The 26,441-nt window shown below is 51.0% G+C and overlaps 1 protein-coding gene across 1 annotated transcript; it reads right to left on the bottom strand.

Moving 5' to 3' along the window:
- Positions 1 to 1,206: 1,206 nt before the first annotated feature.
- DUSP5 (dual specificity phosphatase 5) lies at positions 1,207 to 9,249 on the bottom strand (the record flags this gene model as incomplete). The annotated part of the gene is made up of 4 exons (XM_079536299.1): positions 1,207 to 1,607; positions 3,278 to 3,497; positions 5,049 to 5,191; positions 8,856 to 9,249. 4 exons carry the CDS (start codon positions 9,247 to 9,249, stop codon positions 1,207 to 1,209), a joined length of 1,158 nt encoding a protein of 385 aa, XP_079392425.1.
- Between the last annotated feature and the right edge of the window lie 17,192 nt (positions 9,250 to 26,441).

Raw genomic sequence — 26,441 nt, 5'->3', positions numbered from 1 at the left:
CTCCGGCTCACTCAAGGATGACAAACAGCTCGCTTTCCCTCACAGTTTTTTTTTTTATTATTATTATTATCGTAATTATTTTTTACACTCCATAAAAACTGTTGCAGACTTTCTTTCACATTCACGAGATCTTCTGGAAATTATTGCCGTTTCCCATATGTATTACATGTAAAAAAAGATAAAAAGGTCAACAGACAAAGAGGGCAGCTTGTTCCGAGCTCCCTGCAGACAAAAACTCAATGCAGTGAATCCAGATTTCACAGATGAAGGCTGGCTGGAGGTGACCACGCACAAAGCAAGCCACATAACACTGGACAAGACCACTTTACCACACACAACGCATCTCAGAAATGCTTGGGAAGAGACCAAAAAGCCAAGCTCATCTTATTTTTTTTGGTGTAAAATCCAGCAGTAACAGTGTCATCTGATGGGAAGTAACTCGATTGAGGGTTGTGGAGACATTCAAGTATTCTAGGGCCGTTCTTAAACAACAGATGGGACTAAAATAGCTCAGCAGGGTAGCCTGATAGTTTAAGTTCCTCAGCTTCAGTTATAAGCATGCCGAGTACAAAGGCAAGTGCAGGAGTACAGGAAATGTCACACCTGAAGGGATCCACGGTCCTTTTGGTCTCCAGTTACACTGAGGTCAGTACCTGACACCATAGAGCCCAGGACAGCAGATTTTCACCTGGATGCACAATGGCAGCCAGAGAGCCCTGCTGCCCTGGCACTCTGCTCCCTGAAACAGGGCACAAGGGAGGAGCAAAGCTGGGGAAACACATCTCTTCAGGTGCAAGAGGAGCTTCCCGTTTTGTTTTTCCCCCCACTGCTGCTGTTTATTGCTTGAAACTTTAGATAAGGTTCTTCTTAAAAATAAAAAAGGGAAGAAAGTGGGAACTGAGAACACCTGAAATGGATTTCTCATTGCTCCCCAGGAATCTGGAAATACAGTAGTGGCTGCACACTCTGGATAAAAACCTAGAAAAGTACTTCTAAAAAACAACAACAACAACAACAACAACAAAAAAACCACCTCACAAAACAACATTAAAAGTTCAGAAAACCTGCCACTTGTGCCTCACAGTCAGTGTATGGGAAGTATCACCCACGAGGACCACCTCAGACTAAGTCAGTGAGGTTCTCTATTGCACGTTCATGAAATATTCTCATTAGGGTCACAGTTGGGCTCTGAGGGCTCCGGGGCGTTCAGCAGGATGAAGAAGCCGTCATAGGGCTGAGCTTCAGCGAGTGGACAGGGGAGTGGATGGGCACGGAACTCAGCACTGAGGTAGGGAAGGCGAAACACGAGCCTTCAAAATTTTTGCCTAACGTCAGTTCTTCTGCAAAGAAAGAGGCGGCTTCTGTTTTGCACGAGGCAACGGGAGGGCTGGGGGTGGAAGACAGGATCTCTGACTCATATTGTAGCAACTGTCCCATGAAACCAAAGTTTGGTGAGATGAGGCTCCGGCGCTGCTTGATGTAGTCAAAGGCCTCCTCCAGGCGCAGCTTCTTTGTCTTCATGAGGTACGCCATGCAGATGGTGGGAGAGCGCGAAATCCCCGCTTCGCAGTGCACCAGGATCTTGCCCCCTGCTCGTCTGACATAATCTAAGGAACAGAAAGTCATGCGGACATCAGCTGTTGTTGGGGCTGGAGAAGACTCTGGGATACGTGTCCAGAAGCCAATCCATCAGCAAGGACCCTCTGCTTTTGGGTGCCGAAGGTGGCATGGAGACAGACAGGAGGGACAAAACCCAGCCCAAGATGAAGCTCAGCCCCAGCTGACGTTGTTTCGGGATCTGCGGATCCCAATTTTGCCCCACCTCCAGTTTTAGGGAAATGTTTCCCAGGTGCCGTTTCTCCTCTGCTACAATTTGCTTTTCAGAGTGTTGTGACACACCAGATATCTGGGTAGTGCTTGTGTTTTGCTATTCCTGCATTTTCACTACCTGTGACTCAAGGCATCAGCCCTTACCCCACTGCGTATTTCAAAGGCAAAAACTGCAGAGAGTTTCCTCTCATCAGCTTTGCTAGAAAAACAGGGTTTCCTCTTTAAAATCCAAATCTGTCCTGCTGCTTGGTGGGTTGGCAGCAATCAGCCATCCTAGGAGGGACCCTTGGTGGCACCCTTGGGCAGAGTCCCTGGGGCCGTACTACAAAGCACATGAGGACTGCCGGGCAGCTGCTAATTACAGCCTGGCTAAAGGATGCTTGGACTTAAGTCAGGATATAAAAAGCTTATGCAAAGCACCCATTTTACACAACAGGGAGCCTCTGTGGTTACTCACACAACACAACGATTGTTATTAGATTACAGAGAACGTGCTTAAAATAAGCCCTTTCCACACTAAAATGCAGTTCAAAAATAGATGTCCTCTGGTCTCTTGCCTCGAGCAATATGTTCAAGCTCCAATTTATGGAGAAATGCACAGAGTGTGGTGCTTGCTGCATGGCACTGGAACAGCATAGAGCTGAGCAAGTTATCATTTGCCTGTCTTTGTCTACTGGGGGAATGGTGCCACCAGAACCAGTTATATTTAACTGCTGTACATAAAAAGGAAGACACGGATTTGAGTCACCTCCAGCATCTACACCACACAGTTTTTAAAGAAAGTGAAAACTGAAATCATCCTCAAAATTTTGGGGAAATTTTCAAGTGATTCAACAACTATCAGAAGGGGGTAGGAATGTGACAAAAGTGAGTTATCATTTCCCTGAAAATTGTGAGAAGTCCTTTAGCAGGAAGAGAAAGGTCTTAGAGGGCACTCTTACATCAGATTTGCTTTGTTTTTCTATCTGCAGTGTCAAAGAACACTAATCTGGAACTCGCTTTGGAAAGAAAAACAAAGCTGAGTAGCCCACTTGCCTTATCTGCATGGTGACAATCGGAAGGAGGTATTTCCTTCCTCATCCTCCCCAACACCTTGTGAGTGCCCCTTCCTTGCTGAAAACCCCTAGCTGGGGCAACTGTTGATGAACATGTTTGAACTTTTACAATAACATCATCTTGGAACACACAAAAAAGGCAGCAACATAAGTTTGATCTCTGAGTTACCCATTATCTCCAGCAGCCCCGTTGGAAATGGCTGGATGGCATCAAGCAACCAGCACCCCCTGTATTTTTGTGCCTTCCACCCCCCCCCCACCTCTGAGCCTCTGACTTGTGGCCCTACTATGAGGGCTTGGACACTGCTGTGGCTATGCAGCACTCTTTGAGAAGCCGTTGGCTCCTTTTGGGAAGCTCAGAACCTGGAAAGCTGAGGACCCAGGGCACCTACCAATGAAGTCAATGGCCTCCTGGAAGTGCGAGCTGATGTCTGCTGTGTGGCTGTCCTCCACAGGGATCCACTTGTAGCAGTACTGGTCTTGAAAGGACTCAGAGCTCTTCCTGGAGACATTGAGCAGGGCCGTGATGTGCAGGTTAGCGAGGAACTCGCACTTGGAAGCATGATAGGCACTACCAAGGTAGAGAAAAGGCAAGATTTCCACCGGGCCACCCTGGAAGAGAAGGAGCAAAAACATGCAACTCTGACACTGCCTTTGCAATGGTGATTTGAGTTCTGATGTTGCAGGAAAAAATGCAAGGGAGCGTATGTGGGTGCCTGCTCCCCAGCCTCCCACCTTTCCCCATGATGGCTTTGGACCCAGCGCTGCTGCCCAGTGAATCACTGCACTGGCACAGCCCACGCAGGAAGCAGCTTTTCATTTTCTCATCCACATCTGCGAGGTACGAAGCTGGAACCAGTCCCTCGTGCGCAGGATGTTTCCTGCCCCTCAGGAGGACCCAAAGGGCTTTCATTGGGAGGCCCAGATCAGGAAGGGTCCTAGAGTGGGGCTCAGCCCCATGGCAGAGTAAAACCCCTGTGACTGCAACTACAGGACCGGGGCAGGGGACACCCCCTCCCCTGCGTCACCACATAGTCACCCACTCTGCAAGATGTAATCTCAGTTCCTCCTTCCCCAGAATGTGAAAAAACCGGGTGACGACACCGTGAAGAAAAGCCACCGCCTGACAGACGCGGGTGGCAGGTAATTTCCATGATGCACAGTGCTGCTGCCAGCCCTCAGGGGTGAGAAATCATCTTACGAACCCCCGCCTGCTGCCCTGTGCAATTTGCCGGGGACAGCCAGGAGCCACCTGCATCACGGGGCTCACTCGGGGGACACCCGGAAGCAGCCAGACCGCAGGGTGACATCTGGGGGCACACATCTTCCTCAGCCCTGGGGGCGGGCGTGGGAGCACGGTGACTTCCGACGGAAACCCCACAGGGCCTCCCAGGGCCATCTGCCGGAAAGCAGCAGCCCCATACCTCTCCCTGCCCCTTTGGTGTCCCCTGGGAGGGGGCCGCTGCTCACAGCCGGCATTGGAGCTGCCTGGCTGTGTGGTGAATGCACCCTCAGGGCAGTTTTGGGCTGAAGAGGGTTTGTACCTCCTACTGCTGCCTCATTTTGAAGCCAGCTGGAGGTGATGCTGGCCAGCAGCACAGACAAGGAACTTTAGTGACACGTGGGACAGGGACTGGGACAACCTGCTGGCAGCCTGTGCCAGCATAAGGGCCACCATCACCATGCCATTGTGTTGGTGAGGCACATGGGATGTCAGTGTGAGCTCCAGAGCTGTTAGCTCCTTTGCCAGCCTCTCTAGTGCCATTTTAGATTGGCTATAAAGAAAATGATTCTTACATTTAGTGAAGCACAGGCACAGGCTGCCTTGAGATGTGGTGGTGCCCTGTCCTTGGAGACACCCAAGGTGAGACTGAATGGGGCTCTGAGCACCTGATGGAGCTGTGGTGTCCCTGTTCAGTTTTATTTAGAATTTAGACCAAATGGCCTTTAAGGGTCCCTTCAAACAGCTCTGTGACTCTCTGATTGCAATGGGCTTTGTGATCAAAACACACCTATTTCTTGCTGCAGGAACAGAAATAACTCTAACCCCACGCACCACATACTCTTACACGCTCCTGCCTTTGGAGCATATGAGATATGAAGCTGGGACAGAAGCAGCCGGTGGTATAAGATTGAGGGGGAGGTGGCCCTGGTGACACACACCTGGTCATAGGCAGGCTTGTGGTTGGCACTCTGCTTCTCACAGTGGCTGATGAGGTTCCTCTCCACGTCACTCCTCTCCAGGGAAATGAGCTTCCCATCCACGCAGCACTCAGGATATTGCGAATTGAAGGTTTCATAGCCCCCTGGGGAAGGAGGGGAAAAAAGAAACACTGATGTTAGCGCCTCTGAAAAGTGGTTTAATTAAAGTGGAGGAGAAATGAGGCTCGGTGCCGGTAATGAAGTGGGAAGTGCTGCAGTGCTGTTGCCAGGGTTGGTTAGAAAACTGTCCCCAGTGATGAAGTGGGGTTGCTTGAGTGGCTTTGGGCACCCAAGGAAAACCTCCAATACTGCTGACAATTATTAACTTGATAAAACCCGGTGGGTAGAGATGAAAACCATTAGTGCATGTAGGTCTGTTGAGTCCAGCAAACATTAACCTCTGTACAGCAGGGACTGAGCTCCCTCCTCCAGTCACACACACACACTGCTGCCAGTGCTGGAGGGAGAGCTCTGCGGAATTCATCCCAAACCCACCCTCACTGCGTGCACTGGGACAGCCCAAGAAACACTGTATTTGCATTCCTAAACGGACATGGGCACAAGAGGAGAACGCTTGCAATCGCATCATTGATCACCACAACGCATGAGACAGCAAATTAATGAAGACAGTCCCACTGAAACCAATCTGTTAAATAACCACTATAAAATCTAATGAAATCCTGTGACAGCGTTTGACAGCTGAATGGCCCCACATGAGCGATTGTGCATGGTTAAGTACTGCCTTCGTTACATTCAGCACGCCGCTAATGAAAAGGAATTAATCCTATTATTACACCGTTACTCAAAGTTTGTCCTCAGCTAAACGGTTGCCTATTTCCAGGCTAGGAATACGCTCATCAAACTGAACGTGAATACGTCAGGTAGCAGAAACAGCCTGGAAATGTCAGCTGTGTGCCGTGCATCCACCACCTGTGATTTTTCAGAGCAAAAACGAATTGTCAGAGAGCTCTTCTACAGGAAAATTCAATAACCCTTTGGAGCGCGACCGCCAGGTAAACAGGGCTGTGCAAGCAAGGCCTGCAGTGTGATTCATTAATCCGCCACCGCTTTGCCCTGATAAGCGGTGCTGCCGTGCGCCCCGATCAGGGCCCTGTTTCGCAACAAAGGAAGCCCTGTGGCTCTGTGCACCCACAGCCCCGCTGCCTGCGCTGCCCACTGCCTCCACCTCTGACACTGTGGCCCCGCACACCGGTGCCTCATACGCGTGTGATGTTTGGGCAGATGTGTGCTCAAACCGATGACGTGCTGCTGTCACCCACTCAGTCTCGCCGTGGGGTCCTTGCGTTGCAAGAGCACAGCGCGGTTCGAAGCCCACTAGGCGCAATGAAAAGCTGTTTTCCATGCTTGGGGGCACGAGGGCGGCTTTGCGTGCAGTTGGCACTCACACCACCCACACCTTCCCTCCCATGACCCCAGCCAAACTCAACCAGCGCAGGCTGAGCAGCAGTGTGACCACGAAGAACATGAAGGGGGCTGATGAAATGATAGCCCTCATGGTGGAAGAGCCAACAAACATGAGAAACTCTCCCGACTGCCTGATCCCACACTGCCTTCCCACAGAGTGGGCTTCTAAATCCTGATGTTTTGCATGGCTGACCTTATCTTCCCACTGCCCTCAGCCACCGCCTTCGCATAGGAAAAGTACATTCAGTCCATAGGAGTAGCCATTATCCCCATTTACACCCTGTGCTGTTTCTGCTTTTGAATGAACACAGATGTGTATGAGCCAAGTCAGCATGTGTGTTCCCCATGTCTCCAGGACAGCAGAGCATGCGGCCACTGAATGGTTAATTGCAAGCCTCGGGGATCAGGATATTTGCAGGCCGCTCTGACGGTGAGTCATCCTCTCATCCCCTCCTCCAGCAATCTCTTCTTTCCCCTCTCCTCTCAACCTAGCTTCCCTGAGGTCATCTCTGCAAATACTTCATTGCTCATCGCAGGGAGTGGGGCTGCGCTTTCATTTTTAATCAATAAGTAACAGAATCCCTGTCAACACCAGGGGACCATACACTGTTTTATCTTTCTGTGAGCCCTTCTTCCTCCACCACACGATCCCTTGCGCTGCTGGGGCTGAGCTGACCCACGGCGAGCACTCTGTGTACAGAGGTCAAACACACACACCAGGCAGCACAGCCACTGCCAGGAGGCCTAGAGGTCCCTATTTTCTGCACAGCACCCGCTGCTGCAGGGTAATTTATGTCCCTGGTGTCACCCTATGTCCCCCACACCACCACAGCTTCCTGGGGGTCTGCAGCCCCGGTGAATCAGCGGCTCTGGCAATGAGTCACACCAGAGCTGTGGGCTGCTGGTCCTGAGACCCAGAACACTTTGTAGAGAGGTGAGAGAGGAAACTGTGCTCTGCTAGGGGGAAATCTTTTCAGCCTCGTGTCCACAGGCTTTCAAGAAAGAGGCTTTGCAATACACGAAAGATGCAAAGCGGAGCCTACATCAACACTCCACCCCATTCAAACTGCCCACAGCCACCACTTCAAAGTGGGGAGCTAGGACATAGGAGGGAAAGACCATCCTGAGGCTCAGTCAACGGGCTTGGAGTCAGCAAAGCTTAATTCAGCTCCTGGATTGCCACACACTTCCCAGGGTAACCCTGGAGATGTTTCCTCACCCTTGTTTTAATGGGGTCCCATAGGATTTTGCCCAGTCCCACATGCTACAAGCATCCCTGCCCTGTGACAGCAGAATTGGTGCCTGCAGGGGTGCAGCATCTGAGGGTAACTGGGCAACGCCAGCGTGGTGGAAAACTGCCCTGCATCTCCCTCCTGCTTGGTACCAGGCCCCCCATATTGGAGTTGCTTCTGCCCAGTGGTGAAGCCCTCTGGGCTCTCTTCACCATAGGAAGCACAAACTGGGTGGAAGAAAAAAAATAAATAAATAAAAATAAAATCAAAATGAAGCAGATATCCTGCTAGGATAAAAGGCTTAATAAAAGTCCACAACAGAATTTAAGAGCTATCGCTGGACTTTCTCCTCCAGCCGCGATCTCCCATTGCCCCCGGGCTATTTGGGTGCTCTTTGGGAGTCCTTTCGGCGCTCCCCGATCGACACCGCGCTGCCAGGGGATGGGGGAGGGCTGGGATACGGAGAGGGCAAAAGGACAAAGGCGCTGCCGGGCGAAACAGAGCGGGGGACGGGAGAAAGGGCAGGCTGCTGGTTTTTATTGCTTTATTACCCCCGGGTTACACGGAAGGAAAACAAAAACCGCAATCCGAAGGCTATAAAGCACGTGAGGAAGGCGGTGTTCGCACCCCCTGATGAACCCCGCAGTTGCAACTCTGGCTTTCCCCTGCCTGCACATGTTGGGGAGGCACATCCCCAACACCTCCGGACGAAGGAGCGACCCCCAGTACTGGGCTACGAGCTGCGGCCCCGGTGTTGCTTCCCATACAGGGCGGCCGAGCGGCTTTTGGGGCTGGGTTGGCTCCCCAGGCAGCCCCGCTCCCTCGATACCAACTTTTGTTCTCCTTCCCTGATGTTCTTCGCTTTCCATCCTCCTCTTAAACGCGCGGCGGGGGTGAGCGGAAAGGTATTTGGACTCAGCCCGCGAAGCCTATCCGGTATTTACCTCCAGTGGGTGGAAAAGAAATGAAATCCCGGCGTTACCTCCCTGCCCCGCACCTATAAGCAGTTTAACACCGCGAGTGGGGAAGGGGCCGCTGCCCGGAGGTCTCCGGGGATCGATCCCCCAAATCCCCCATCGCCGATGCACGCCGCCCCCCGCCGCCCCCTCACCTTTCAGGAAGCAGACCCTGGCCCCGGCCTCGGGCAGGCTGGAGAGAAGCGCGTTGAGAACGATCTGCGCCGTGCTGTCTTTCTTCAGCTTCTGCCAGTGCCCCGTGCCCTGGTCCAGCACCACGACGGCCGCCAGACGGGCCGCCCCCGCCGCCCCCTCTGAGCCCAGCAGCAGCCGGGAGCGGGCGGCCGCGTCGGGGACAACGAAGTGGAGCGGCACGGCCCCGCCGCGAGCCCTCCGCATCACCACCGAATTGAGGTTGACATTGAGGGAGCCCCGGAGGCAGGAGGCCGAGTAGGATAGGTAGGGCCGGCAGTCCAGCACCAGGCAGCGGGAGGGCTCCTTCCGCAGGAGCTTCCGCAGCTGCCGGCAGTCGAGGGAGGTGACTTTCATAGCGGCCGCAGCGCGAGACTCTCCGCGGCGGGGCTGCCCGGGACGGGAGAGCGGCCCGAGGGTTACCGGTGCCGGCGCGAGAGCCGCAGGGCCGCTACGCGTGGACGGGACGGGAGGGATGGAGGCACCGCGCCGAGCCAGAGCAGGGAATCCCGGCTGCCGCCAGCGGGCATTTATATGAATGGGAGGCCGGGCTGTGACGACACTGCCCATATAAGGGGAGTGACGCACCCGCCTTCCAAATATGGGCATCTCCCGCCCCGCGCTCCGCCCCCCGGCGGGGTTCCCCTCCCCTGCGCTCCCCTCCCCTCCCCTCCCCGCAGCGGACGGCGTTAGTCAGTTCGGGAGGCAGAGGAAGCTGAAAAACGCCGCAAAAATTCTCCAGTCATCGGCCTGAGCCTCGCCCCGTCATCGGCATCATCGCCTCCCCCTCCTCAGCCGTGATTGAGAGCCGGAGGGGGGTGAGGAGGAGGAGGAGGAGGGAGGAAGGAGGGCAGCACCGGGGCAGCTTTCTTTCACCGGGCTGTAGTGGGTTTCAGTTCCCTTTATTCTTCCCCCCCCGCTATGTGTGTCACCGCCAGCAAGGACCCATCGGGGCTGCAGCCCGGCAGCAAAGCAGGAGGCAGCTCTGGGCGAGGTGGGAAGTGCTGCTGTGCTGAATGAATGAACGGCAAAAAGGGGATGAACGGGAATGGGGTCAGGAAAAGTGGTGTCTGTTTGGGGATCTGATGTCCCCTTGCTTGTAGCAAAGGTGTAGGCTGCAGGACTGTGTCCACAGACCCGAGGAAGAGTAACGCAGCAGAGCACAACCTGCTGCTGTGGCCCGAGGTCATCACTCTGATACACAGAATTAGGAAATCCAGCACTTTCCCTTTTCTCATAGATGAGTTTTATGAATCAAAGAGAGAAGTGGCAATCCCTGGAAGCAGTCGGGCAAAAGGCTGCGCTCCAGCCAAGCTCATGGCAGCCAGGCAAGGTCGCAGTGGAGCCATCCAGGAGCAGCATGCTGTTATTATTCTGATGCTGCCCCGAAATATGCTCACCTCCACCACGGGCAGGAAGTGCCACCCTGCCCCAAACTGCCTGCAGCAGTAACACAGATGCATGAAGGAGACTGCACAAGGAAAAATACTCGAGCTGATGGGAAGCAAAGCCACGAGCAGTTTCGAAGCACCTCCACTTCTTCCTCTTTCAAACCCATGCAGCCCCCAGCTGGGCCCCCCTAACCCGACCCCGCTGCTCTACATCACTGACTGTCAGATGGTACAACACCAGACAGCTGGTGGGTGGTTGCAGGTGTTGGTCCCAGTGTGGGTGCTGCTCTCACTGTGGTCCCACGCCGTCCTCTCCTTGCTCAGCCTATGATTAATAGCTGGGGGCTTCTGCTCCCAGTCATGCACGAAGAACCTCCAGCACAGACTGAGCACAGCCTGCTTCCTGCCCTCAGCCCTGCTCCTGCCACCTCGACAGAAAACCAGTCCCACTCCCCCCTGCTCCCCTAGTACAGCCCAGCTGCTCAGTGTCCCGGTGCATGGAGGGGCTGTGGGCAATGCAAGCGCTTCTCCCTCTCTGGAGGAAGGAGGGGGCTGGCAGTGAGCATCATTTCCTCCCAGAAAACCCCAGTGACACGGGAAGAGGTGGGAGGGAAAGATTCTCTCCCCAGCCCCGGTCTGAAGGAGGGGGCAAATGCTCAGAAACTCAACTCCCTGGGGAAGAGCTCTGGTGTTGGACCTGAAGTGACAATGGGGTGTATGTGTATCGGGATGTGACCTGCAGCTGACCTTCCTCCCTTCTCACACCTAACACTGAGCCTCCAAACAACTGCCTTTCAGCAGATTATAGCTTTGCTTTTGTTTCTTAATGGAGTGAGTCATGCCCACCTTTTTATTAGACGAAAATAAGCAGGCGAACAGCAGCAGTGTGAGGCTTCCTCCTGCAGCAGGGTGCTGGATGCCCGGCCCTGATGCCCAGCCTCTGACTCCCGGCCTGCCACCTCTATGGTTTCGTGCGCTTGGGGATGGGGAGCCATAGAGGGCTGCTGTTGTGGGTGTGCAAGCAGCCATGGGGATGCAGACAGACACAGACATGTTTCCCTGCTGGATCTGCCCCTTAGTTTGACAGGTGCTCCCAGCAAGAAAGGGGAAAGTGCTGCATTCTTATGTATGGAGAGCACTGAGCCGTTCAGCAACCTCTGCCTTACCCAGGGAACTCCCACCTCCATACAGCACTTGCAGAATCATAAAAGCTGGAAAAGACCACTGAGATCATCTAGTCCAACCATTGATCCATCATCACCGTGCCACTCGACATCGTTCTCCCTGCTCCTCCTCCCACTTCCCTTTGGTAATCTCCCAGGCTCCTTTGTCCTTTGTCTCGGGCTTTTATCGGGGCTTTCAGATCCACTGGCCCTTTCCTTTTCTTTCAGGCTGTATTTCCCCTAACCCAGCTCATTCTTCCCTTCTCCTCACCTCCCGCAGACCCATTGTTGCTGCCCACTGTGGGTGTGTGGGACTTTGCTCAGCCTCGGGGCAGAAGCAGCTCCCCCCCCAGGTGGAATTACCCACTCGTGGAGAAGCACCCATTCAGCGGGCATCACTGAAGAGCAAAATTGGCTTTCTGGGGAGACTACCGTTCAAAAGGGGGCTTAGGAAAATAAGTGAATGCTGTTTGGAAACAAGAGACAGGATCAGTCTGATCCACAGGGCTTGAGTTGCTGATGCCAAGATCCTGTGCTGGGTGCTGGGTGCATGCCCTACAAACCACAGTGCTAACCCCAAACCACAGCAAAAGGGAGACGAAGCCTAAGGAGGCCCAGGGGAAGGCAGATCAATTGTCCCCCAGGGGATCTACCAGGGAGGTGATACAGAGGAAGCACCCTACGTGTCACTGTGTCTTAATCTGGGGCTCGAGGTGCACCACATCCCTCCTGGGGCATAGCACTGCACTCATCCTCCAGCTGGTTGTGAAGTGCAAGACATTCTTTGGATGAACAAAGCATAGTACGAGGCGACAGAGAGGATGTGTTGGCATTTCTGTGCTGTTACTAAGTTTCCCGTAACATCACTTTCTAATTTGGAGCGGCTGATGTCAAAACGCTCACGGCACAAGCAGTCAGAGAAGCACGTGCTGATACCAACCCAAACCATTCTATGATTCTAGGACTCCACATGGCAGCCGGGAGCTGGGTGAAGCCATTCCTGTGTCTGGAGTCTGCTGAGCAACACCAACAGGAGGCTGCAACACTGTGATCGCATCGGTGACACGACTTGCTCACCAGTGCTGAATTCCAACAGAACAGATTGGATCATGAACAAATCCATCCCTTTACAGATTTGTCCCAATCGCGACAGAATAACCCATGGTCAAATCTAATTCTGGAAGGTGAAATGTGCTACCAGATACAGACTGTGCTGTGTGGCAATCATCCCCCTCACCTTCTGGCACCATAGATGTGATCTGTTGTTGAACTGGAACTTTTTTTTTTCTCCAGGGAACAAGTGAAAAAACTAGTAAGTGATAGGGCATTTTCAATAAAAATAGCTCATTAGATAATGGAAATGCATGCCACAAGCCACTCATTTTGGAAGAACAAACTGGATTTCAGTGTTCTGCAGCCCCAGCATCTCTCAGATCCGTTTTACATTCCCAGCTCTGCTGCCACAGAACAGAACTGGGATGAACAGTGCACGGTCTGAATGGGAGTAGTCTGCACTCAGCACTTCTGAAAATCAGGCTGGTAGTGAATGTCAGCCTTATGTCTGCTTTCTACCTGACTCATGCCTACGTGACTCCCCTGGCTGCTGCGAGCTGCTGTCAGCAGCCACTGCCAGGGTGCAGGAGGAACACACAGAGCCTCACATCACCAGCTCTCTGCACATCAAGGCTGATTTTCTCTACTCTCCTTCCACAGCCACGGTGCTTGTGAGCTGTAATGATGAGCACTTGCAGGAACCAGTTATGAGTGTAAAGATCTTCCTTTTTGCAGCCATCCCTGGGGTAGCTGCATGGAAAACTATTTCTGTAGTTAGCTGTCTTTAGTGTGAGACAAAGCCCTTTTGTTCTTTTATCAACTTGCCAGTTCTCATTTGTTCTTTCCTCTTCCTGCTGCTGTTTCCCTGCACGCATTTCTCGCCTTCTTGTCCCCTCTCTTCCCTTGCCCTGCATGTTTCCCAGGAGCCTTTTCCAGCCCCTTACCCATGGCCAACGCAAGCCTGGCTGGGCTCTGACCCACATCTGCTGCTGCTCCTGCCCACCTGCCCCATCCATCAGTGCAGCACATCCCCATCCTCGTGTGGTTACTGCCTCCTCAGACTGCAGGGAGCCATCAAATGTCTCAAGATTTTCTTATATGGGCAGTTTAATTGACTGTTTGGACAAACATATCTTGGAGAAACGCTGGTTGCTTTGGTCCAGATCTTCTGCAAGCTAATCTTATCATCACTAAATCTGATTCTCTCTGCCTTGGTCTCTCTGACTGACTCATTTCTTAAGCACCAGGTTGTTGCCTGGAGGGTATAATCACGTAAATATAATCCACCACACAGTGTGTGTTACTATGCCCACTCCACTGAGAATGAGTACAGCTCCTGAGCACAGAAATGACATTTTAAGCTCAAAATGGAGCAGCTCATGTTTCTAGCTTAGGATGTTTTGGAGTCATTTCAGTGGGCTACACAGATATAAACAAACAAAATCATCACACACGGTAAAAAAAATATTACACCTCACTTTTCCATAGCATTGCAAGAAGAAGAAAAACAAACCCAAGGCAGCTCCACAGTTTGTTGTAAGCTTCATAGAATCACAGAAATGTTGGGTTGGAAATGACCTTAAAGCCCACCCGGCTCCAACCCAGTGCCACCCACCAGATCAGGCCACCATCCAACCAGGCCATGGGCACCTCCAGGGATGGGGCTGCCACTTTTCCTGCATGTCCGCCCTCTGAAGCTGCACTGTGACTACTTTGATTGTTGCCTTCCTCCACTGACATCAAAACATCCAGAGAAGGGGAAAAAAATAGTGTTTCAATTTTTTTTCTTTCCAAAACAATCCTAATGAAATGAACTTGTAAAAAGAGAGGAAATAATTTACATCTCATGCTCATTTCTCCTGGGCTCCCGCTTGCTTAGCCTCATTTAAACTTTGTATCAGCTTATGACATCCGGTGAAAGTACACTACAGCTTATTAAAATTTAAAGCTGTTACTCCAAGGGAAAACACTGAAAGCTCTTTGATGGATTAGCCAAGCCAGCAGGATGTGGCTTCCATGTTGTATCATTTTGATGGCACAGCCCACTTGGGCATCTTTATGAAATATAGCTTCCCCATCACTTTCAGCTTGCTACAGATCTTGTTCTGCTGTGTTCCACTCCAGAACTGCAGACATTTTACAGCAAATTAGGAGGGTATCACATGCTAACTCTGTAAAATACAGAACTGTATTTAAGCTGAAGTAAACGTGGAAGTAAAAAATAACATACGGCATTCATTTAAGAGAAGATGAGTTAAACATCCGAATGTTACCATAGAATCACAGAATTACAGAAACTTTAAGGTTGGAAGAGACCACCAAGGTCAGCCAGTCCAACCATCAGCCCATCCCCCCATGCCCACTGACCACGTCCCTCGGTGCCACATCTCCATGTTTCCTGGACACCCCCAGGAACGGTGACTTCCCCCTCCCTGTGCAGCCTGCGCCAGTGCCTCACTGCTCTTTCTGAGAAGAAATCGTTCCTCAGACCCAAACTGAGCATCCCCTGGTGCAACTTCAGGCCATTATCTCTTGTCCCATCACTAGTCACTGGAGAAAAGGGGCTGATCCTCAGCTCATTGCAACCTCCTTCCAGGTAGCTGTAGAGAACAATGCATTTGCTCCCATAAGAAAGGTGGGCTGAGAGACCAACAGGACCTCAAAGAGCAGCGAATGGGACCAGTATCATCACATGTGCAGGGGTGCAGAGCAGCACCTTACTTCTCTCAAATCAAGTTTGTATTGGAAACTTCCCAATGCAGTGCTGCTTGTAGGATGAGGCTTTGCTACAGTTTCCTATTACTCATACATTTAGGTGGAAGCCTCTCCCCAGTCCTTCCCAAAGTCCACTTGGGAAACACACTGGGATGGAGAGCTCTCATGGGGGAGGATCTCCGGGGCCATCCTCAGCCTGTGGCTACCAGCCCTGACAACATCAATTCCCTTGCACTCCTTGAATCACTGACAGCCTTTGATTGTTTATAATGTACCTCTTCTCCACCAGGAAATTGAAAAGCTCTTTGCTTGGACTGATTTGGAAAAATCTTGGTTACCTGTACTCAGGCACAAAACAGCCTTGCCATTAGGAGCATTTCCACCTGGAGAGATCAATCCCAGAGAAACCCATCACTGCACTGCCATGGTATGCCCAGCATACTGCTTCAAATCCTCACAAACCTGGGAACAGACTAAGAGCTCCCACAACTTTCCTGGGAGTAAAATACATGTTATAACATGAGCCTGTTTCAGGGCTGTGCCTGGTACTGCAACTGCACCTGGCTGTTAATTCATGGTGACAGGACCCCCTGACCTACTTTTACATGGGTTGCACAGCCCTCTTCAACACAGGCTTCCTGCCAAAAAACACCCATAGAGTGGAAGGGACAGAGCTTCCTGGGGCTCCCCTTCATCCTGTGGGAAGACAAAAGGAACAGAGTGTTGTAGTGCAGCAGCAGGATGACAGTCACAGCTGGGAGCACGCTTCCCATATGCTGGCACCATATGGTAACTGCCATGTCACAAGGTCAGCATGCTTATGTACTTTCTGTAAATGTGTTTAAAGAGTTGAGAAACCACAGGAGAGCTGTTTGCACATCTTGGCAGTATCCCATAGTAATTACCAAGGGCAGGCAAAGCGTCTGCTCCCCACTCCTACCTTGGCTTCCCAACGTCTCCCATCTCAGGGACCCAGAGCTCTTACAGGGCTGCGAGCAGAGGTGCAAGAACTCTGGCATGAAACAAACATTCCACCCTTGGCTTTCCTCAAACTGACCCAGGAAGGACCGCTGTTCCCAGAGGATTCAGTCCCATCATCTCATGCTTCAGAGCCCTTCAACTCACCTGTGGCTGGTTGGGATCCTTCCCTACAAAAAGTATTCACATTTGTGAGTAGGGAGTAGGGGATGGTGCGGGGAGGTGCTGGAAGCACGGCCCCTGGCTGCAGGCTGGCCCTGAACAACAGGGCATTGTCCCTGTCGGCAGGAAACCCAGCCCCATGATGCAGAGCAGGACAAAGGCTTGATTTTGCTATGCAAAGGAGCTGGAAGCCAGGAAGGGGCCTGCACAGCCACGCTCCCGGCTCGGTACACACGGGATGCATGCAGCAGGCTGTGGGTGATGGGTGGAGATCTGTGGGACACACCAGTGAGCCCAGGGACAGCGTGGTGTGGGTTGCTTACTTCTCATGGGGTGAGTCAGGGAATGGCACTGGATGCTCTGCAGCCAGATATGAAAGCACCCGTTTGGGGTTTTTAACATTCAAGTTAAAGCCTTCCATAACAGTGGAAAACAAACAGTTGAAATTAAGATGATAAAGGAAAAAATTTGGCAGCGTCTGTGAGAAGGTGAGAACTGAGAGCAACAGATCACTGCATACATCTCAGTGACAGGGAGAACACAGGCACCTGCCCTGGAGCCAGTCCTGAAAATACAGCGAGAAACGCTTTGTTCCATCAGATATTGATGTCCTGGACAGGCTGAGCTTGAGAAGAACGAGGAGAAGCCCCAGTGTCTGCCACACTGCTGGCTGAGCAGACACGGACAAGGGAGCACATATGGGGTTCTCTGCAGGAGGATGTGCCTGCACAGCCAGAAGCCCAGCCTCGTGGTAGGTGCTCACTAAGGACTCTGCTGCAGGTGCTTTCCCTACTCAAGTCCAGACATCTGTGTGAGACAAACCAGAGGGATGGCTGGCACCAGTTTTGATCCTGACACGTGGGATTATGAGAAAGTGCATTGCAGTTGTGTCAGATACCATTGCATTAGCTCTCCAGCAAGCGCAGGTCAGTGGGAGATGAAGCCATTAGTCACAGCATTTGTGTTGATATTTCCTTACTGTACAATGCTAATTGTACAGTCCACTTGTGCCTTCAGCCCCACTGCTGCACAGCAAACACGTGAAGATATGGGAATTCTTTCTTTCCACTCATCAGACATTTTTTTTCTCTTCCATGCACTTAGAAGAGAATTTAAGAAAGGTTCTGGAAGCAGAGACAGAGCGGAAATCACACTTAGATTTCGCTTCTGCCTGTGTGATTAATTGCAGAGTTGTTTTACTGCAATGTGCACTGCAAAGGATTTATAAAACGGACAGTTACTCAGCTCACACTGAGGCACTGTCTTTTGCTATCACAGAGAAGGACTGGGCTGCATCTGTACAGCAGCTGCCAGCCAGCTAATTCTGCAGAACTAGAGATGCTCTGGCTGTGGATTTCTGTGGGACTGATTTCCAAAATCATTTCTTCTAACAATGCAGTCACAGTGTGATCAGTTACGTAGTGCATATTCCCAAGAAGGAATTTTCTATTTTTGTTTCCTTCCTCCAGCAGGGGATTCCCTCTAAATTAACTGCAGAAGAAAACTTGTGACAGAATCAGAGGCAGAGAGCGAAGAAAGCATGGAGGTGGGCCTTTTGAGTCAGGAAGGCTATTGCTCACCAGCTAATATAGGGTATTTTGCCCACCACCTCCCTGCAGAAAATAAGCTGCAGTTCTATAGAAAATGGTATGGAATTACCAGATTCTACCTGAAACACTCTCACTCAACTGCCCTGCTTGCACTGCACACAGTGGGTGAGGCCAGCACAAACTGTTGTAAGGGGAACCAGAGTCAAACAAGTTCATGGGAGAAATGAGCCTCACATTTTTGGAAGTAAGAATGACAAACCATTGGGACAAGCTACAAAGGAAGTGGTGGAGTTTCCCTCTCCTTCAAGTCAAGAAATGTTGTCATCAAGCACAAGTTGTGGGGGTTGGCTTGGGAATAACCAGACCAGATTGTCACGCCTGAAGGACTATGAAATCACATACATGATCTGGAGACGCAGGGATCACATGGCTGTCCCACCTTTAGGCACACGGGTCAGAATGTATTAGCAGCTCACTGCATGGTAACTGCAAATAAGCCACATCTGTAATAGTTTAGACTTGTCCTTCTGTCACTGTGAAACAAGTAGGTGGAAGGAGCACATCCTCTCATGGGTTGAGCCGGTGTGCTCCCCTGGGAATGCAACTCCTCCATGGCTACAGCCATGGAAGCACTGACACGGGCCCCCTCCTGAGTACCTGCAGCACCAGCTGTAAACTACATGAATACTTTTAGGTCAAATTTGTAACGTGCCGTCAAAACAGCTGATACTTGAAATGACAAGTGAGAAAGCAAAGTATGCAGGAGTGCTCAGCATCTACAGTGAACCCACAAAAAAGATCTATGTGCTACCAGAAGAGAAATGGAGAAGGAGGAGCAGAGCTGCCCGGTGGGGCTGTGTACTGGGTAGGCAGCAGTGACCCCCCCCCCCCCCCCACCTCCTGGTCCTCCATGTCTCTGATGCCCCACCTCCTGATTACCTGTATCTCTTGGTTCCCCAACCTCCTTGTCCCCCGCAGAGCTGGATACTCAAACAGAGAAAAAAGAAATTTGATTTACTTTATTTGCTGTGGCTGCCTACACTTGAGACTGACAGCTGTTAAAACAGCTCCAGTTCCATGCAGACCACACTCCTCAGCTTCTCTCTACTTCCCTTGAATGAAATGGCCAGAGGGAGGGTACTCATGTCTCCTCTACTGAGTAGGAGAAATTACTTTTGTGTACTGAAGGCAAACAGAAAGCCCAGCACAGCTGTGCTTGCACATCCAGCTAAGCACTGACCAGCAGCTGGCATAAAGGATGCTTGGGGCTTGTGCAGCTCTCAGGGGTGCTTTGTACTCTTTGTGAGTCCAGGGTGGAACTTTTCAAGTAGTGGAAAGAGCCAGAGATAACATGATAAGAAAAGCAGAGTGTCATCATGTCCCTGATCCCACAGTCGCGATCTCAGATAGCAATTCCCATTGCTTTCATCAGATGTTTCCAGCAAGAGGAGCAATGCCGGATCCAGCCCAGCGTGTGCGATGCAATCAGTGCTTCATTGTCACAGAGCTGGGAATTACTGCCAGCATTAACACCCCCAGCCACCCACACGCTTTTGTTCTACACCATCACACACTCCAAAGAGTTGCTCCTCACTGCTACATGTGGCTCAAATCATGGCCACAAGAGTGCCTGGCTCTGAGTGTCCTCCTGCCACACCACGGGGCTCACCCAGCCCAAAAACAGGCAGTGGGGCTCAGCAGACAGGTGTGGGGTTAGTCAGCAGGCCCCTCCATCTGTTTGTCTGATCTCAAGTGTGTTGCAAGCCAGCAGCAGGGTGAGGGTGTGCATTTCATCACCCACCCACCCATCCTGTCTTTTCTGCCCCCAGCCTCACCACCTGCAGTAGCTCTGGGAGCAACCAGCTGGAGCTCTTGTGTATACACATCATGTATTTGCAGCCCAGGTGGGTGCTGCATGCCCCTCTGTGTATGGGGACTTCTGACCTACATCACCTCCTGGAGTCCCCCCTTGTCTTTCCATAGGGAAACATTGTTCATGCATTAATTTACTCTCTGTTTCATCCCATTGCTCTCCTCCTGGATCTGATAAGAGCCTCACCCTCATTACAGTAATTAATTGGCTGGAGAAATGCAGCACCAAAGAACCCAAAACCCAAGTAGGCCCAATGTTCACTGTCAGAAATTCCTGTGCCAGCAGGCAGACATTGCTGAGACCTGAGTTTTCCTGTGGTGTGGGATTCTCCACTGCTGATACTGTCCTCTGCTCCTGCAGGTTTGTGTTTAAAGGAAGGGCGAGAAGGGAGATTACTTGAGGCCAGAAACCCAGAGGTCCCCTTCTGGGACCTCTTCCATTCAAGCCCCTTTTGGAATCCCAAACAAACCACCTGCCTAGGGTTGTCTGAGCTCTCTTTGAAGCCTCAGGACTCTGTGAAGATCTCTCCATTTTCTCTCTGCTTAGTAAAGCTTGGTGGAAACAGTACAGTGAAGCACTGCAGAAGCCACATCCCTCCATGTGTCTCTCCTCAATGTGGCAGCATGCAGAAATGAAATACTCTGTGCCCCCTCACATCATACTGGTATCTTCCCAGAGCAGCTCTCCACCCAGCATGGGCAGCCTGTGCAGCTCCCTGATGGCCTGGCTGTATGCATGTTCTGGTTTCATAAAGAACTGAGAAAAATCAGGGGAGCGAAACCACAGAGGAGTCAACACCTGCTCACAGAATGGGACCAGGGAGGTGAACAAGGGAGCTGGCACTGGGGGAGGAGGCATGGCCAGGTAGGTGGGGGCCACAGTGCCAACAGTGTGGGGCACAAGTGATGAGAGACATCTAAAGCAGAGCAGGGCCACTCACAAGACCTGCTCGGCTGCTGGCTGGATGTGTCCTCCTTCCTATTTCAGTACTGTTTTAATACCCCTGAGGCAACCAGATCTAACAAGTGGGATGTTTCAGTTCTCCTTCTTTCCTTGTGGCTTGATGGTGTCCTGGGTTTTCTTGCACTCCAAAAATGATGGAAAGGGAGAATAACCCTGGGGCTTTCAAAACTCGAAGATCATCGCAAAGTGCAGTGGCCACAATGGCACCAGGGCCAGAGAAATCAGAAAGGAGCTGGTTTGGTCAAACAACAGATCTGCCATTGTGAACCCCAGGCCTTATGGTGACTGCCCTCTCATGGCCCCCAGCTCCCATGGGAAGCCCTAATTTGGGCCAATGCTGAGCCAGATGATGCCAGGTCCTTCCTGTCTATCCCAAACTTCTCCACTTAGAATCATAGAATCATTAAGTTGGAAAAGATCACTAAGAATCTAGTCCAATTACCAACTCATTCCCACTATGCCCACTAAGCCATGTCACTCAGTGCAACATATACCCTTCTCTTGAACACCTCCAGGGACAGTGACTCCATCAGCACTTCTCGTGGGGGGGAAGGGTTTTATCCCTTTTTTATCCCTACATGACCACCACGTGCATCCCTGGGGTAGACAGTGTCAATAGTGAGCTGCAAGCACTCAGCCCAAGTCCTGTGGCTCTAATTGGCAACAGATGAAGCCAGACTGTTTCCTGAGAGACAAGAGTTTTAAGAATCCCTAAAGCCTCTTAGACAGCAGCAATATCCTAAATGGGAGCTTTATTCTCCCCAGCACTCAACAGAGCTGGCATTCAGACATGAAATGCTGGAATTCTTACTCTGGAGACCTTATCAGTGCTGGGAACGCTCCCCATGGGCCTGCGGTGTCTGCAGAGACACGGCCACACGATGAGCTGCAGGGGATGGGATGGCCCTAGCCAGAAAACTGCTGGTTGGACTCTGAGCTCCAACTCCACATGATCTTCCCCATTCACAAAGGCCTTGCCGAGCAGTGACAGCAGTCCACATCACAGCATCCTGGTGCATGGGGCAGTTCCAGGGGCAGGGATGGAACCCCAGAGAGCAACTGTCAGTGTGCCAGGATGTTTTGCTCTCTAGGAAGCCAGAAGCTTCCCTGAAATTGCAAGACAAGATCCAACACACTCTGCCTGGCCCCTGCCTCATGCATGATGGGGCTGCAGGAGCAACACTGAGCTCACTGCAGTTACCTGTGTTGTGCAGCTCCCATAGCTGTCCCCCATCTCCATCCCAGATAAGATGGAGGCTGCCAGGGCTTCATGAGAGCTCCCGGAGCTCCTCTCAGTGCCAGGTCCTGTGTGAAGCTCACTGCAAAACCAGTGCAGTCTTACTGCTGTGGGATTTAAAAACAAAGGAGGGTGGAAAAAAAGGAAGAAAAAAAAAAAAAAGAAAAAAGAAAAAGCCTCCTGGCCAGTCTAACTGCATTTGGTTGATCTGATTTCAGGCATCTGCTAAGACACAGCATGCTTATTTATCATAATCAGCTTACTGCACAAGGACAGTGTTAACTAGGCTTTACTGGATTAAAACCTGCCAACTAATTCATAGCACCTCACCAGCCAGCGTGAGTGGGCCAACCCTCTGTGCTTTGTTCAAAACATGTTTGCTGCTGTCAGATGGAGGGGAACACCTGGGGAAGGTGGAAGGGTACAAATGCCCTATTGATCCATGAGCATTACCAGCAATCCCACAGAGAAAGAGCACAGGAAATATAGGGGCTTGCAGTCCAAGTGCAGACAGGTTAACATAGAGCAGAGTCTTAAAAGCACTGAGCAGAAAGGCTGTGTGGTGACATGTTCCCTTTCATTCAGGCTGCTCATGGCTCTCTTTCTGACATCAACAGTAACAGGGCTTCGTGTCAGTTGCAAAATTCAAACTAAACAGGAATCTGCAGATAAGCCATGCTGTTAAACCAGCTTAGAGCTGCTAATATAGACAGATATGTTGAGGGGCTGGGGATAAAGTCATGCAATATTTGTTTTAGACATCCCAGAGAACAAATATTAACTGCAGTGCAGCCATGTCAGATAATATTGAGTGAACCAGAAAACAGAACTTCACCCAAATTCACAGAATAAAATGTAGAAATGAAGTTATACTTTCTTACAGAACAAACAAACAAAAAAACATAAGAGAAATCCGTATGGTGCAATAAGGCTGGAAACCTCAGTGTCCCTGAGAATGCTCCAGGGCAAGTCCACTTCCCTCTGGCACCTGAGCCATCACACATGCTGCACCCACTCAACCAGGACTTGTCTGTCTGGAGTCCCTGTAAAGCACCCAATCTAAATATTTAAGGTGCTGTGGAGCAAACTGCTCTATAGAGAATGCTCTACATTACAGTAAACATCTATCAGAAGACTTTGGATAATTCAAGACAAGCTCCTGGTAAGGACCTGCCATTGCTAAGTCATCCCTAAGTGCTAAAAACACATGCTTATTAAACAACCCAACTCCTTCCAATCCAGATGCTTTCCTGCTCCTGTACCCATAGGTACTATCTCATCCATCTTTCTCAGGGGAGCAGGGACCAGACCACCAAGTGGAGGAGGATGCAGCCTTACAGACAGAGCTATGCTGAATCCCCTTGCCCAGCCTTCCTACTATCACACAACACTTTGCCAGCCACCCACTTTGCCCCATCCTCCTGTTGCTGTGGAACCCTGGAAGCCTGTATCTGACTACACACTCATGGTCTGGCTGGAGGTTCTCAATTAGTACGTTCTTAGTTCATGGGGTGCTCCCACAGCCCAGCTACCTCACTGCAGCTGCTCTGATGGAAGACACCTGCAAAGCGTGTCTCCTGCAGTCCTTGACAGAAGAAGGAAATGAGAACACCAGAACACTCTTTGCATGGAAACCTCACGATGGGGGAACAAGGGAAGTGGTTGACTCAGAACTTTTGCATTTTTGAGGTCGGCAGAGCTGACACTGGTGCATGGCACGTTTCATAACATGGTGCAGGCAGAACCAGGTGCTGGCTGTAAAATTCTCCTTCCTCCAGCTGAGCCTCCACCTCCCATACATGGGGATGAGCTTTGGTTTCCCAGAAACACCCACACCCTTACAGAGAGGCAGGAGCTGGGCTTGTCTCCTAGATGGAGCTGCTGCAGCTGCACTGGATCGGCCTTGGCCCCTGCCCACATCCCATAATTCCATGCCTGCTGGCTTCCCATTGCCTGTGCTACAGTAACCCTGCATCCCAGATGGGAGAAGTGGATGTGGATGGACTGTAGCAAAAATGGTGCTAAATGGCCAAAAAGTAGGGCTGGGAATCGTTGAAGCACATTGAGGACCTGAAAGGTGACCCAAGTTTCCAGGCACCAACATCCCTGTGCAGCCAGCTCAGTTCTTCCACAGGTCAGAGCTGCTTCTCTTGGTGCTGACACGTACCAGGAGCAGGTGTAGGAAATAGCAGATGGCAGGATCATAGCCAGACATTAATCCCTCCTATTACACCACTCCTGTTAACCCACTTTGGCAAGTTGTATGTTTCAAAGAGCTACTGGCTGCAGTTATAGATGGGCAACGTGAGCGCTAAGCACTTATCACTAGGTTCCCAGCTGGGGCCAGGCCCTGTTGGGTGGACCCCTGTCTCAGCAGACTAAGCAGGCTCTTCTGCTGCTTCCTGACTGTGCTGCTGCTTCCTTTGCACAAAAGCAGTGTGCTGGGATGAAGCCACTGGCTGCTTGCTGGGGTTGTGATGGCATGGCATGGCTATCATTATGACACCATGCTGGGGAGATGCAGGGCAACCACACACCTGGTTGGAGCACAGAGGCCTGACCAGTGCAGTTCTCTCCAGCTGGTTATATGCACGTGTTCTTCTCCCCTCCCTGTATATCAGTTTCCCTACCTATGCAAAGGGGCAGTGTTTCTCAGAGTTCTCAGCCTGTGAGCTTTCAGTACTGGGGCACTGTGGCATCACACCCCAAGACTGATCTCCTACATGCACTGGTCCTACAGAGGCGTGGGAAGGATTCATCACCTAGACATGCAAGAGGCCGAGGGTTGTTATGATTAACCTTTCTCTGATGTGGAAATATGAAGGGACTCCAGTCTTTGGCCAGACTGGCAGGAAGCCAGGTGCCGCATAAACACTGATCCGAAAGACCATTTCCGTCTTAAGGCTTTTACAACATAGGATGCTCTGCAGAAATCTTGTACACAGCAGTGGAGAATCCAAAGGAATGGTGGAGTAGTTATACGTGAATGTGAAGAATATTCTGGGCTATCGCCAAGATGACTTTGCATCACAGCTTGAAGAGTTTGTGGTGATAAAGCTAGTGGCAGTTTGTAACGCCTGTGTAGGATGGATCCAGCATCCTCCACAAGCTGGGTGGTGCAGGCTGGGATTCCCAGTGCATTCACAATACAGAGCTCTACCTCACCCTCCAGCAAACCCCGGTGAGCATCCGCCTCTCGCAGAACAAGCTCAGCCAGCTCAGCCCTTGCAGTGCAGCCCTGTGACCCCATCCAAGCAGCCCACGGCTGGCACGCAGCCACACTTCCCCCCACTTGGAAGCTACGTGGGGCACTTTGAGCTCCCCTTAGCCCACGTGCAAAGCAGAAGGCCAAAGACTACTATGTGAGCAGAGAAAAGGCAGATGGAAAAATGTTTCTTCATCCACAGCATCACGTGGGGTAGACCCAGTGTTATGCACAGCAGGGCTCAGTTGTTTGGCTTTCTCTGGTGTACTTTCTTTAAAAAAATCCCTTAATTACACATGAAGTGAGAATAGAGACAGGAAGGCTTCAACATAGGAAAATCCAAACCACTTCTGCTTCTCAGTTGCACAGAAACTCCTTGGACACTAAAAAACCCACCTGCCAGAGCTCCCGTGGCACTGCAGGCCGTGGGTGCTCTTCCCTTCTCCCTGCTGTGCAGGGCTTTCCCAGGATGCAGCAGGCAAGCTGAATGCCTGCTCAGTCACTCCATCACTGCTGTCAGATATTTGTTTTTTGTTTGTTTGTTTGTTCTTTTAATAAACAAGGCAATGATCCATGAGCATAGCTCTGTTACCTGCTGCATAATGTTTGTGGAAAGGGTGGACTGGCTGTCAGACCACTGCTTTGTTACCGAATCTGCCTTCAGCTGGGGATAATTTTTATCTGTTTCTGAGCAAGTCACTCTTTTGTCCAACTTTCCTTTGATTTATCGGGTTAGATCATCTCACACTATCTCCTTCTGGGCACCAGTCTCTACAAACTGCCCAGTTATTTTCCTTTTTTAAACGGAAGGTAGAACAGGGAGCACAAATTAACGTCTCTCCCTTTTTAAAATGTCATAAAGCCACTTAATTCTACTCCTTGGAGAGCAGAGAGCTGTTTACCTGTAAAAAAGTGCTATGATGAAGCAGGCAAAGGCAGAGGATAATTTGGCAAAAGATGTTACTAAAAACGTGTCTCTTAATGGCTGGCAATTAGCTTGGGAAGGTGATATAAGATCACTTGTCCCAGTTTGAGGAACCTGAGCAGTGCTCCAAACATCCTCTCAGCAGAGGAAGCCCCGCTCATTAATAACCTAGAGAACATAAAAGCCTTTTGCTTGTCTTTAGGTGGGGTGGAGAACAAAAGTTGTTCCAGTTGTATAAGCAGGATCCCAAGATAGCTATTTTTTTCCATAAGGAAATATGCAAGTTCAAGGCTTTTATTTTTAATACAGAAGGAGCCTAGGACTATTTGTCATA

This window comes from Tetrao urogallus (assembly GCF_951394365.1).
Source record: "Tetrao urogallus genome assembly, chromosome: 5".
NCBI lineage: Eukaryota > Metazoa > Chordata > Aves > Galliformes > Phasianidae > Tetrao > Tetrao urogallus.
This window is presented reverse-complemented; position numbering and strand designations above follow the sequence as displayed.